Raw genomic sequence first — 14,565 nt, 5'->3', positions numbered from 1 at the left:
CAAATGTATGCTCAAAAAACCATCACAAACTTCCTGCAGTTTGCTCAGTAAAGTGCCAAGCTGTTAAGACACATCTTTCAACCTTCTTAAGCCTATGCTTTTGCTAGTTAGATTTTGAATATGAGCTACTTCATCTTGATTTCATTCCACTCCATTAAACAGCATGTTTTAGAATAGCCTTTCTGCCTGCCGCTTCAGCAGAGGAATCAAATCTATTTGTCCTTAACTTCCCAGCCAAGAATTTGCTTGTTTGAAATCCCTCTGCTCATCTGTCTCAAGAGCATTGAAAGTCGTCACCTGTTGTTTCAGAAACCAGTCTAAAATCTCACTGGTTACTGTTCTAGTGTCATTGCCACCACAGGGAAGGCTTCTGAATTAGAAGCTTGTCCTCTGCTGCCACTGGCAACAACAAGAGCAGCTCAATTAGTTCAGAAGCTACATTACGACAGACATCTTCCGTCCTTAGAAAATCTCAGTACAGATGACCTCACTTCACCCAGAAGCAAAAGACAGCTTCCCATACCCATTTAAACGCTGAGAAACAGACTTGCTGCAATTTGTGGTATTTTACAAATAGAAATACCACTGTAGTAATTTGAAATTAAGAAATAAAGTCAAGCAGGAAAAGAATGCAGGAAACAGATGAAGAAATGAAACATTAAGTACCCTTACAGCCATAAAAACAGTGCTGTGGTATGTTACAAGTCAGTTTAACACTGGCAAAAGGCACTAAACCAACAGCCCTACAAAATTCTATCCAAAGAAAAGATGCAACAAGAAAAGCATACACACTGCTTTGTGTTCTCTTCACACACACACCTTTTTTTTTTTTTTTAAGAGAAGAGACTATTTCAAATCTGAGGATTCACTCATTCCTTGTCTTTTGTTGAGACTGACAATGGCATAGCAATTATGAAGGCAATTTTTGATACACATCATAGAACTTATTTCATATGGATGAAACCATTCCCAGATATTCGAAATATGGCTACTCCAAGAAATGAAGGCTCTATCATCTCCAGATGATTTTGGAAATTGTTTAAATAGGGGAAAAACCCACAATGCAGTTTCAACACCACCTCTTCAGTGTTTTAGATAAAGAAGAAATTGCACCCAAAATGGGCATAGAGCAAAAGAACGTGTTGCTGAATTGTGTATTCTTATGCCCAATCCTTCTGGCATTACAGTGCGATTCCATCTTTAACAGCCTCAGAACATCTTCAAGTCCTATTTCTCCCTGATCTTTTTTTTTTTTTCCTGCTGGCATGCCATAATTTCTGACTTGCAAAGCTTACTGAATGCTTAGCAACACTAACATCAGATCCCAGTCAATTTCCTAAGGGAATGATGAAAGCATGCTACACGCTGTACACGGGCAGTTCTTCCTCCCTTTTCTGAGGACTGGCATGACAGAGCTGGTCTATCAAAACCAGATTCTGAGAAGCATGTTACTACCATTCATTATAATCCATCCACTTCCATCCCTGTTTAAAGACAGGCATTATCAGAGTTGCTTTTTCATCTTAAGAAAAAGGAACTTCAGTCGCTCTCTTACTGTGTAGGGAATTAGTTATGCGGAAAGGTGTCTTTATACAGCCACAATTGGGCTAAGTTTCTACAGAAACAGCGCGCCACTTACCCAGCGTCTCCTATTAACCCATACTAGTGTAGTGTTGGCTCTCCTCCCCCTTCACAAAACGCTGTAGAAGCTCTATCAAAATAGTACTGGTTCTATTGTCCAAAGTCACTCACCTGAGAAGTTTCTACTCCTTGATTCATGTCCTTGAAGTTGTCCGCAACAACAGTGTCCAAGCTGCTCAGGTATGGTTCCAACTAAGCAAACAAAATCAAAATGTCAATTTATACTTTATACTTCACCAACAAGTGAAGGTAAAGCAAAATAAAACCTACTTAGTTTACTTCTATAAGTCATTTAACAGAAATTATTTCTGCAGATGTGACCTAGTTGGGCAGAGTTCATTTTAAGATAATTTCAAGCAAGAATTAGTGTTCTGAATTACTGTTCCAGATGAACCTTCACTAATGGCTAAGAATTTATGGGCTTACCTAGTGGTGAAGGAGAATATGGTCTAGAAGATCCTGTGGATAGCCTGCGCCCAACACCCTGTGCAGCGTCAGCTGGTACTGGAGAACAGGAGCCCATCTTCATGAAGCCCATTGGGCTAGTATTTGATCGTCTCACAACTCCGGCTCTAACAAGGTGAAAAGAACGGTTACGCACACTATAGTAACTGCGGTTCCTCGATACAAGCTTCAGAATCCCCTAAGCAGTACAATGATCAGTTAAAGAAAATGCTGATATTTAAAGAGAAAGCTGTAACGTTGAAGCTTATCAAGCTAATAACTTAAGCTAAGCTTCCCATACTGAAAACAAGCAAGATTTAATTCCCTTTGTTCACACTGTGTTTTTAACTTTTAATGCCGTAATAGTCTGTTAACTGGAGAAAATTAAAACAGATACCCCTTAGGACATGTATTTCTAATCTTCAAACAACTCGATCATCAAATTTTGAACTTTGCAATCAAGTGAAATGTATTGCTGCAAATACCCATTTTTATGGTAGGAAAAGGAAGGAATCTACAACAAAGATTATGACGAAGTTTGAAGTATTTGGTCTGGTATACAGGTCAGATAACTGAGAACAGATTATTTAAGGGAAAAGCACTTCCCCAAGTGTAGCAACTATTATAAAATCAGAGATCCTGAAAAAATGCAAGGACCCATGGGTTTTGTTTTTATAAAGATCTCCAGAGTTCCAAGTAGTCTGTTTCTGAGTCTTCGATCTTCACCATCCTGATCCTGTAGACCACAAGGCAGAGAATAAGTCTGGCACACTAGAGCTTTTTAGTAAGACAAGCTGGTTAACTAACATGCCAAAAATTGTTTCCTTGATATTCTACAGAACAATGCAATAATCTCATCACTACATGTGTGAAAACAAAACGTAACCTATTACTGACTTTCTAGTTTATGATGTAATGCCATATAACACACAAAGAGGAATAAAAAAGCAAGACTTCATCTTTTCACCTTCTTGGGTTGCATTTGAGTGAAAGAACAAGCTCATTTTATTTTCATGAAAAATTTCAAGGGCCCATCCAACAATCTTGAGATTGTGAAGGACTAATTAAAATGTCTCTTTAGTATGTTTTTGTGCAGAAAAAAAAATGACATCAGCAAGAAAGCACAGACATCTGTCAGGGTACAAACACAAACTAGAACCAAGAAAAAGGAGTTTAAAAAAAAACCAACAAACTCACCTTGGTGATCCATGGGGGTTTGACACGGGGCTGGCAGTAGAGGAAAGGTTCTGTTCTATGCGCTGGTAATTCCGTAGCTGAGTGGGAACTGGGATAGGTGCCGTTTCGCTGCGGGGGGATACTGAAGGCTGACAATGCCTGAAGTTGGAAGGTATGGAGGCAGGAGATGAATATAGGCAGACAGGGCTCTCTCTGAATTGTACCATTGTTGAAATTTCAAGAAAATCTAGGAAATAGGCAAATAAGCTGCTTCTGCACTCCCTGCATGCAATATAATCTTAGCTTGTCCTAATCTAGCTCTAACACTTCACAGGGGAAGATCAGGAACTGTTTGTTACTACCTTCCTTTCTTATACTGGCTAGTATCAGATCGAGCTGAGAGTGCAGGACTAGCTGAAGCACTTCGTCACGCATCACAGCAAATCTACAGATCCCTCAGACTTCCTGCCAGTCAGCCTGCTCTGTTTACCACGCTTCAAAATAACGTTCTAGGAAAACCCACTGCGCTAAGAACAGGAAGTTCAGCAGCGGGGTTGGAATGTGTACAAAAGCCACCAAAGCACAGGCAGAGATATCCCAAGAGACACCGTGAACTTGCAAAAGGAAAACATGTTATGTAATCAACCCCTGACAAAATGACCAAAACCACACACCTGAACATTAATCCACAGACTCAAACTGCAGATTAGCATTACCCAAGTTCAACTGAAGTGTCAGTGACCTGGCTTACCTCAGTCTACTATCTGATAAGGAAATCAAACCACTGCAACGTAACCAGTTACCAACACTTTTAAAAGAAGACAGAATTCCGTGGAAAGAATTTCTAACGAATGGGCTTTTTGGAAGAGCATCAGTTTAGTATCTGGTCCGTTATTGACCACCTCTTCAGAGAAAGATTAGAAATTCTTAGAGGAAATGTGGAAAAAAGTTCTACCACAAGCTCTAGAAAACAAGCAGTTACAGCACTCACTGCATGGCTGTAGCTGAACAGAAATCTGGGTTTCTGACTGTATTTGTCCTATTCTCTTTGCTACCTCTGAGAACGAAATACTACTTCCTAATATGCAGAGAACTTCCTTAGCAAAAGAAAAGAAGTTTGTCCTTTTATTGCCACCCAGTTTCTAGATACTACAGAGTAATTTGGAAGTCAGCTGTAAGCACACAGTTGGCGGAAGGCCTGAAAGCATCCATGCGAGGAGAAGGTCTCACAAGTAGAAACCACACAAAGGCAGTGGGCAGCCTGCTACGACTAACACAACACGCTGAGGTAGCACAGGGAGGCTCCCTAGGCCTGACCTCCGGGAGAGGGGAAGCAGATGTCATTTAAACTGTGACAGTGACACTGAGGAGGCCATGAAGGCACTAAAACTTTTAAAGTACTCAGCATGGAAAATGCCTTCCCCTGCTCTCACACAGCTTTGCAGGTAGATCCAAGCAAGCTCAGCGAGCCATGAGCTAACTGGAGGCAGCAATGCTGTGTTAGCGTGGTGGAGAGGCATGGTACAGTACTTGGCCTTCCATCAGGGCTCCCCAGCTCAGGCCCAAAGCTAAGGTCTGGTTAGGCATCCTCGAGTCTGATGTAGTTTGTTACTGGTTAGAGAAAATGCCATACAGATGTGTGCAGAGTTGCATGCAAACCTTGTTTCTGTGAGATCCAGAGAATAAAATCAGCAATTAACCACAGGAGAGTGAACCGCCTCTACCTACTGCCCATTCTGGCTGGAGCCTGAGAAGTGTTACAGCTTCTTCTACCTGACATAAAGCAGCATAACTACGGGTACAATTAATTCAGTTTGATCAGCTAATCAGAAAGATTCACTGTTTCACAGGGCATAACCTTTTGTAAAAAAAAAAAAACAAAACAAAACACCAAACAACCCAAAACACACACTATGAAAGTACATTTCTCAGGAAATAAAAAATCAAAACCAAAAACCAAAAGCAGCATCTTACAGAATATCAGACACACACTCTGCTTCCTTAAGACCATGCCCCAAGCAGCCAGTTAGTTACCGAATTTACTCAACCAATAATTAAATCAAACTATTATAGTACAAACACTGAAAGTGTGAACAGTAGGCACCTCTTTCTAATCACAAGACCATTTAGCTCTTAACTTAGTAACGTACAGATAACTGGCATATTTTCATAAAACCTGTTAACTCTAAAAACTGTGACACCTGACATAATTTAAAATAGGAAATTACAATGTATTTATAATACGTTGTACATGACCAATCCAGAGCAAATGGATCTTTACAGACAAACCATCCCCATTATCTGCCCTTAAACATAAAGGATAAGACTAAAGCTGTATTGATAGCCCATGTCAGCAGATTTCACAAACTGCACAAAGATCAGCACAAAGTAGCAAACTTTTCTTGTGACAAGCATTTCTAAACAAATAATGCTGACTCACAGCCCTGTAGTACTAGCATAAGCCAAAAATACACCCAACATAATAGCTTTATTCCCCATTTAGCCACTCATCCTCTTTCTATTTGTACTGAAAACATTATGAAATTCATTACTTGGTCAAATGACACTTCTGTTTAGATATTACATGAGTAGTTAAACAACATGATTAAGCTTTACATTTTCCAATATAATACAGGAAAGATTTCAGGCACCACTGATAAATATCAGTTCTACTTCAAACTAGCAGAAACTTTGCCTACAACCACGTGGAAGAAAGAGGACTTACTAACAGTCCTGCTGACAGAAAAACTGCAATATGTTTAGGTCTTTCATGTGGCTTCTTTGGTATCTTGTGAGAGACAAACATGAAATTCACAGTAATCTCTTGCACAGAAGCCACACCCAGTTACCAGACACAAGACAATCCAGCCACGAGACACAAATCCATAGCAAGCTGGGCTTTGCAAGTTCTTCACTCACAACTACTTCTTAAAACGTACACTGCATTCAACATCTTGACTTACTAAATGAAGACTGTGCTGTGCTTCATAACACCAAAAAGGACAAGTCAGTTATGTCTCTGAAGTTCCTGCTTTCAACCAGTTCAAAATTTAAACAGACAAAAGAATGCTATCTTTCCTTAGGGAAATCTTTTAGGGATGCATCAGAGCCAGAAGTTAGCTATGCAACTGTCAGCCATTAGAATGCATTAAGTGTAGAGAGCCTGGAAAAAACAGGTCTAGCTTCTATTTCAATTCAGTTTCCAGTAGCCATCCACAATTTAAAAAAAAAGAAACCAAACATATAGTAGCAGAGAACCTTTCTAAAAGAGAGGAAATACTAAGCCTACATCACGCACCTGTTAGCTGTACCAGAAGCAGTGCTTCGAGAAGAGGCTGAAGATGGTTTCTGTACAGTTCCTGAGCTTCCAGAAATAGTTAATGGCGACTGCCTGTGAAAACAAAAACCACTGTCAAAAGACAGGTCTTCACATCAGAGAAATTATCTACTTTGCAGCAAAACTCTGAATTCAGGCTGTTTACATATTCATATTAAATTCAACTTGGTATATTAATCTTTAAGGAAGTCCACACACAGCTATGTAAACCCATCACTGCCAAAAACCCAGCAACCCCTTCTACAGCTGCAGTATCAATTTTAGAACATGAGACTTCTTTTGGATAAAGTTCAGCACACCTACCCTCCACACATCAAGAACTCGCTTGAAGCCCGCCTGCCAGCTGCTCCCAATGGCATATCATCTACAGTAAGCAGAAGAACACATTGAAAACCCACATCATGAAGCAGAATCTTTAAAAAAAAATCTCCAATATTACTGTTGTAGAAATAACCGCTTCTGACAAACTTCTGTGAACATACAGAAGTTTTCCACAAACTGTTTTGTGTATGAAAATACCTCAAATGTGACCTACAACAAAAATGTAACTGGGGAAGGCATTTCTTTAACAAGTTTTTTTGTTGTTTGTTTTTGTTGGGGTTTCTTTTTGCTATAGTAATTATAATAATTTTGAAATAAAATACATTGTTTAAGAGTACAAGGTATCAGCATTGGGAAATTTATAATAATGAGTGACAGAAACCCTTCAGAAATCAAGGCACTCATTTAGTCAAATATTTTAACACGAGTTGATGGCACTGTATAGAAATCAGCTGACTAGCTTCCCAGTGGCAATTCAGGTTTGGAAGATGTCGTAAAATGACAACGTGCTACATCCAAGTCCTTCTACTGTATAAGCCCAGTCTGATGCCTTACCTTTCATGTTAAGCATTTGTTTATGTTTCTACCTGCATTTGTTTATTATCTAAAGCTCTACAGAATGGACTATAAACCTTCAGTTAGTCTAGAGGTAACAATGTGCCTGCCTCCACCAAGAGAATCCTTGGGCTTCGTATCAGCAGTTGTTTACAACTGACTCTTCCCTTCTACTGCCAAACCCCAATATTTTCTATGACTTTAAATCACCTTGGTATCTTTAGCATATCTGGCTACTCAATTGAAAGTGAAAATGTCCCAGATGGACATACATGCAGGTATACCAAACAGTCTCCCTTCAAACTAAAGAAATGAGTTCCAATGTGAATTGAGACACATTTAGAGAAAAGAGAGCCAAAGAATAACAGGACATAAAGGTATGTTACAAGTGGAAATTGTTTTAAAATGTAAAAATAAGGAAGGTTCTTACATGAGTGGTCTGAAGAGATGTTGTGTGGGACAAGAACAAAGTCATCTGTGTCACAAGAGGAGTTCTTGCTACTGGTACTGGCAGAGTCTTTAGAGACTTGAAGATAGTTAGGAGGACCCAATGGAGGGGAAGACAAATTTTCTTCTTGAATATGCTGCATGTCTGGCAGAGACTGGAGGAGGGGGTGGGAAAAAGAAAGTAAACTGTAACTTAACTTTACCCACTGTAAATCCAGTGATTCAGAATGTAGAATTGCTCTTTTAACTATGAAGCTTCTAAAGTAAGAATCATCACCAGCTTTGACACAAAAAAAAGATAAATCTTGGGCCGTTTTTTGTTTCTTAAGTATTTAGAAATATAAAATGTATTTGAATTTGGAAATTTCAAATACTGGATAACCCTGTAGTGTCAATTCAGACAGTTCTATATTAAACAGGCTGTGAATTTAAACAATTGCAATTTATTCAGTCTTTCCTGATGATACAGATGCACCTCTTCCAAATACCACATAAAACTGAAGTCACCAGTTTGTATCAGTATAAGGGGCCCTAGCCAAAAAGGCCAATTCAAAAATTAGCTGTAACATTCATTAAGTTCCAAACCATATTAGCATATCTAAAGATTTGCTACTCTAGCATTTGATGTGTATATGTATTTTTTTTTCTTTAACAAAAAAGAACAACAACAAAAAACCCAAAGTACAAGACAAGGAGCAAGAGAGAACCAAAACGTTAATGCGATTCTTCTAGCAAAAGACAGGGATATTCCTTGCTCTGTGCTCTTAAACACGACAGTTTACACTGTTCAAGGATTTAAAGATCTAAAATTCAATAACTCTCAGCTAAACATTACAGAAAATATTTTCTAGAGATTGTTCTGTAAAACAGAGAACTTACTGGAGGAGAAGCAAAACGGCATGAAGGAGAGCTACCACAGGAACTGCCAGAGACTGAGCCTGCATATGTGGGCACTGGTACAGGACAAGCTAGAAGAGGAAAACCCAGGGGAAAAAAAACGGGACTAAGATTTTGGAAGGCTGAATTTCAAACAAACTCATTTCCTCACTGCTTTTCATTCATAAGCCCTTATACAACTTATAAGCACAGCACATCCTAAAACACACAAGGGTATTTTAAGTTCAGTTGAAACGTCAAAGGAACTAGTAAATAACTATCACATTTCAGTCTAGCATAATACAAAAAAGGATTCAACACTTAGCCTCACAATAGAGCACAACAAGTCAGACTCAGGCAAATGCCTCATAAACAGTGTGATATTTGGCAGATCTTTCTCCGTTCCAGCCCCCAACATTCATCATTTACACAAATAAGTGGAAAAACAAGACTACTTACACTTTTTGACTGTTGAAATCTGATCCAGGAAAGGGTGGTTGAAAAATGCTTCTATAGAACAAGAAACAACAGCCATGGTGAGTAAATATACAAAGGACATAGAATTTACAGACTGTATTGCAGATGGTGATAAATGGTTGCCTTCCCAGAATCAGTATTTTGGAGCCAGAGGGTGAAGAGCTTACAAAAGATTAAAGCCTTGTATGTTATATGTTGCTATAGCATTTGGAAAGGAAACAAAAATCAATTGAATAACTTCAAACAACAGCCAGCAAGGCAAATCAGACTGAATTACTGGAGGACATTTTATGACTGCACTTAAGGATCATGTATACAAGAAGCCTTCCTATACTCCTCAGGAAATTATGTTCTCCATGTTAATATGGTACTACTTCAGTTTTAATTTGATCTTCAAAATTATGAGCATCTCTCACATCAAATGCTGAAAGTATTTTCACTTCTGCCTTTCCCAAGGACTGACGCTTATTTTTGAACCCATTAATACTACTCCTTAGGTGGCCAAAAATCACAACACAGAGCAGCAGCCATTCTCCTTCCCACTTCCCAACAGCAGAAGTGGGAAGCAGAAATAAACACAGTTTCTTTAACAATTTTCTCAGTTAACTTATTACTGTCACAATAGAAACATTTTGCTTTTGCTGTAAATGGATATGCTGAGATGCATTTAATTGACGTAGCATAACCAGCTGGCTGGCAGTTTACACGGAAAGTTTTATTCTACAAGAAGCGACCTTCAGCTAGTTAGGGGAAATTGAGGGTTGGTAAAAGCTAGCTGCTGAGCTTTGTGAACTTTAATGTTCTAACAGTTGAGGAAAAACAATGCTGTTCATCAGACCTAAGCAAATAACAAGGGAAAAAAAAAAAAAAAGAAAGAATCTGAGGCCTGCAGTATCTCCTCTTCCTTCAACAACACTTTCTTCCACAACCCGATAAGGAAGGGAGGCTAGCTATAACGCAGGAACAATGTAATGATTAACTGTAACACGAGGATCAGGTGTTCTTGAGCTTTTGTACAACACCTGCTGTTCTACTTTATATTGCTGGAAGATCAACAAGATTTCCCATGCTATTTTTACTTTAACAACAGGCAACTGGGCTCAGTTATACACTCTCCCTTTCACTCCCTTTGCTAAGCACATTCCAGAGGAGCCCCTCTGAGGCCCTTTAAGTGGCTCAGCCAAGGAAAACATGACTTTCATCACTACCATTCTGCTTTCTATTTTTCTTTCTAAGCACAAATGTGTTCTCCCACTACCACAAATGATACAGTGAATTTCCCATGTTTGAAGAAACTGTAGGGATCAGCACACTCAGAGTGCAAAGTGGAATAAATTACTCAAAGTCCATGTTTGTGATGTATTAATTCTTCTACACATATAGATTTATATATTGACCTCTGAATACTGTCACTATCATTTGGGACATTTTACCCAATTATCATGAGTTTTTTCTGGATCTGACTTCTACTTAAGTTTTTATGTACAGCAGTTAAATCGAGTTATGTCAGTCACATCTACACACAAAAACCCATGCCTGGTTCTCAGAAGAGCAACACCTTAATTATGCTATTGATGCTTTAAATTCCAAATTACTAAAAAAAAAAAAGTCTGATATTTCTTGGAGCAAAACATAGCAGGAATAGAAAAGGAAAAAAAAACGTAGCTAGGAGAGTCTTGAGCTTCAAGTAAAGAACTAAAATGCCTTTTGAATCCTCCTCTCTCCACAGCCTAACAAATACAGTCTTCTTATCACAAATACACAAGGGCCACATGTGATGAATGAGTCAATTTGTGTATTTCAGTACTGCATCAAAACCAAGCTTGCATGCGTAACTAAAGAGCAACGGTGAAGTTTCATAAGCAGAAACAAAAACTGAGCATGTCTGACTTTTGGTTGCAGCTCACCCTAGGATCTCAACATCACAAGAGCTAATAGTTTATGGTAAGGAAAGAACTGGGTCTTATCTACAAAGAGCCTGAAGAGACTTTAAGGTTTAGGCTCTTTCTTGCCATTCCATAGATTAAACTGGATGAGTCACCTATCTTGTTGCTAAAACAAATCTCAATATAAAGCACATTGCTATTGATATAAAATATTAATAATAATGAAAAAGATAGTTGTATTTAGCTAAGTTTAATTAAATAAAAGTTTAAGATTAACATTTCCTGGCAGCTATGATAAAACTGCAATAACAAACAGTGCTATAAAATTCAAACAACCAGCATGAATAACATGACATACAAGATGCAGCCGAGAAGAACTAATCAAGATTTAACTTTTCAGTGGTGTTCTTTTAAAAATGCTGCCTGAGTTTGCATTAAAAGAAAAAAAAAAAAAAAGCAGCATTACTACTTTTGCAGTAATATGTAACCAAAAACCCATCAATAAAAAGGCTTTTTGAGACAGAAGCAAGTTAGACAATCCAGCCAGTACAAGGCACACACAAATCTAAACTGTAGTCCTGACTAATTTTGAAGAGGCAGCAGTTGTAGCCATTCAACAGTATCAATTTGAGGCCTTGAAATCTTAAGAAGTTAGAACAACGTTCTGCAACGAAAGGTCTCCAGCTAAAGAGAAAAAGCCAAACACAGCGGTAAACCGGAGCCAAACAAGTTCACTTTTGTTAAGGGGGTATCCATCTAGTTTGTACTAGGCTTAACTTCCCAACTAATTCAAAATGCAGTCCTAAACAGACATTGCAGTAATCTAACAGTATGCGAAGTTCAGTCACTGCACAGTTTAAAAATTTCAACATTTTAGGACTTAACGAAATACAAAGATACAACTGTTGTTTCTACTTCTTTTGGGCTTAAAAAAAACCCAGTGAAAATATGTCACTAAAATAGTCTCTACAGCTAGCAATATCTAAGCGCAATACTAGGAATTCATCTTTGCAAATATAAACAATTTTGATGTAACATCATGTCTCATTGCCCTCAGATATACATATATGTAGCTTTCAAGGTCAAATCAAACGTACACAGTTTGTACCCCCATTAATATTGCTATGATATTTGCAGTCTGCAAGAGAAAGTAACAAGGAGAAAACCATTTAAAGCAACTTTGCTTCCAAAGTGGGTTCTTCCAGTACTTTGTTACATTTCTGCAACCAACACCACATGGAGACCAGAGATGTCTGCTCCCAGTCTGAAGCCAAAACACCAGTTAAAGTAACAGAAATAAGACTGTGACATGAAATTTAAGGTATATCAGTTAACACTCTGGAGAAAAAAAGGTCACAATTGAAAGAATTAAAATAATTTATACTTCACTACTCAACAAAGTCATGATTTATGTGCATCACTTAATACTGATTGACAGTAGTTACCTAATGATTTATTTTGGCTACTCTGCCTTCTGCATGAGAACCAAGGAGGAAAAATACTTCACTTTTCACGTAATAGGCTGTAGACAAAAGGTCAAGACAGTTATTCTGGTCACATGAATACAACTAACAAGGAAAGTCAAGAGAGCAAAAGGAAAAGTTACATACCAAAGTCCATTCTATCTTTTTGGTTTCTCTGAAGCAAACCCAGCAGCAGGTCAGCCAGATAAGCTGATGTTTCCCTAGGAATACTGCACACAAGAGGAAGTAGAAGATGCATTAAATTTCATGCATGCATTAAAAAATGCATAACGCATTAAATTTAAGGAAGTCAGCATTCTGCCGTAAGTCTTCACTATACATGCTCTATAGCCTTAGTACAGGACACTTTCAACTCAGCAGGTACAATGAAGGCAAGATGCAACGTGAGTCACTGATATCATACTACGTCCTTGCCAAGATAGCAACATCAAATGTTTTTTATGAATCCCAGGCATTCCCAAAGACGAAAAAGTGTTCAATCAACAAATGTAAGTGACAGGAAAGGCCATGGTGACATACCTAGGAATCAAATTCCTGTTCTTTTCATAAAACATTCTCAAATCTTGAGGACTATTGGCCTGTGAAATAAACACGTACATTAATTAAAGCTCAGTTTAATGGAGAAAATAGCTTTCATACCTATGCACACATACACAAAAAGGAGGCTTTCGTATATGGGCATTAAACAAGAAAACCCCAAGCACAGCAGTGACTTCAGTACTGAGTATCCTTATATATTTCCTCTGGATTGAACACACTGATCTCACAGACTAAGCATGAGCAACTTCTCCCTTGGTACCCTCAAGCGATCTGGCCTTTGAAGCATCGACACTACACTCAGACATCACTACTTCTGTTTTCATGACTGGAAAGAAAAGCCCTAGGAATTTCCATGAGACTAAAAAGAGGGAAAAGGAAATAAAGCGTTACCTGAAAAGGTGGTTTTCCAACAAGACACTGATAAATCACAGTTCCTATGCTCCACAGGTCTGCTTTAGCATCATAGTGTTGAGACATAATCACTTCAGGGGCCTAGAAAGAACAGGAAAATCTCAGAAGGGAAAACAAAAAAGCAAAGCCACAGCAATACGAATTCTACAGTTCTTCTGTCAGACCAGTATTAACAGAGACCACTTTATTGTAAAGAGTAAATATTTTAAGACAAAATTAACATTTTAATCTGCATCACGTGACTTGAAAGGTAACAGTTATATTACACTATCTAAAATGAAAGCTACATTTCAAAAACACAGAAAACTAGAAATGTTTCTAAAGAAAGCAGCTAGCAATCGGCACGTATGGGAATAAGAGGTAAGCATTATTTACTTGGTTTATCCTCCTTGTGGATAAATAACCAAGCATTTCATAAGGAATATCATTATCACCATTTTACATATACAAAAACCAGACAAGGGAAAGCAAAATGATTTTCCCATGACCATACAGCATGGTAGTGCCAAAGTCAGACAATTCAGTGCTCAATTGACTACCACGCTACTTAGTAAAAATTAACAGCAACTAACTCCAAATTGTTTTTTTAAAAAAACAAAAAAAACCCCTGAACCCCACATGTGAGAGAATATATTAAATAATTAGAATGAAAACATCAAGTAGTTTTTTTAACTACTAGTGTAAAGCTCTTCTCGCCTGCACTTGATCACTTTTTATTTTCTTAGAAACTGGGAAGGAGATAATGCTCTATTTCAGAGAAAAAAAAAAAGTACGTAAGTGGGAATGAAACTACTTTGCCGAAAATTAATGCTAAGATGCATTGCCTTTTAACTCTCTAAGATTTTTCCTCCCCGCAGCACTAAGAAATGTTCAATGTCTCTCTGATTTTAACAGTCGTGATCTCCAAATCACAAGAAAAAAAAAGGAGCTAGTAAAACTACAGAAAGGTGATCTGCATGCTGCCCCCAAT

The 14,565-nt window shown here is 38.1% G+C and overlaps 1 protein-coding gene across 1 annotated transcript in view; it reads right to left on the bottom strand.

Annotated features, from left to right (window-relative positions):
- The window catches only part of ULK2 (unc-51 like autophagy activating kinase 2), a 41,040-nt gene that overhangs the window by 10,110 nt on the left and 16,365 nt on the right, over positions 1 to 14,565 (bottom strand). The window contains exons 8-18 of the mRNA XM_076354863.1: positions 13,575 to 13,676; positions 13,164 to 13,222; positions 12,771 to 12,853; positions 9,257 to 9,307; positions 8,801 to 8,889; positions 7,905 to 8,076; positions 6,902 to 6,962; positions 6,560 to 6,652; positions 3,283 to 3,420; positions 2,068 to 2,213; positions 1,753 to 1,833 (exon numbers count right to left, since the gene is read on the bottom strand). Coding sequence (XP_076210978.1) covers positions 1,753 to 1,833; positions 2,068 to 2,213; positions 3,283 to 3,420; positions 6,560 to 6,652; positions 6,902 to 6,962; positions 7,905 to 8,076; positions 8,801 to 8,889; positions 9,257 to 9,307; positions 12,771 to 12,853; positions 13,164 to 13,222; positions 13,575 to 13,676 — 1,075 coding nt within the window. The remainder of the gene's footprint in view (positions 1 to 1,752; positions 1,834 to 2,067; positions 2,214 to 3,282; positions 3,421 to 6,559; positions 6,653 to 6,901; positions 6,963 to 7,904; positions 8,077 to 8,800; positions 8,890 to 9,256; positions 9,308 to 12,770; positions 12,854 to 13,163; positions 13,223 to 13,574; positions 13,677 to 14,565) is intronic.

Source organism: Aptenodytes patagonicus, chromosome 17, assembly GCF_965638725.1.
Source record: "Aptenodytes patagonicus chromosome 17, bAptPat1.pri.cur, whole genome shotgun sequence".
Classification (NCBI taxonomy): domain Eukaryota; kingdom Metazoa; phylum Chordata; class Aves; order Sphenisciformes; family Spheniscidae; genus Aptenodytes; species Aptenodytes patagonicus.
The sequence above is the reverse complement of the archived record's forward strand: the minus strand, read 5'-3'. Positions and strand labels throughout refer to the sequence as shown.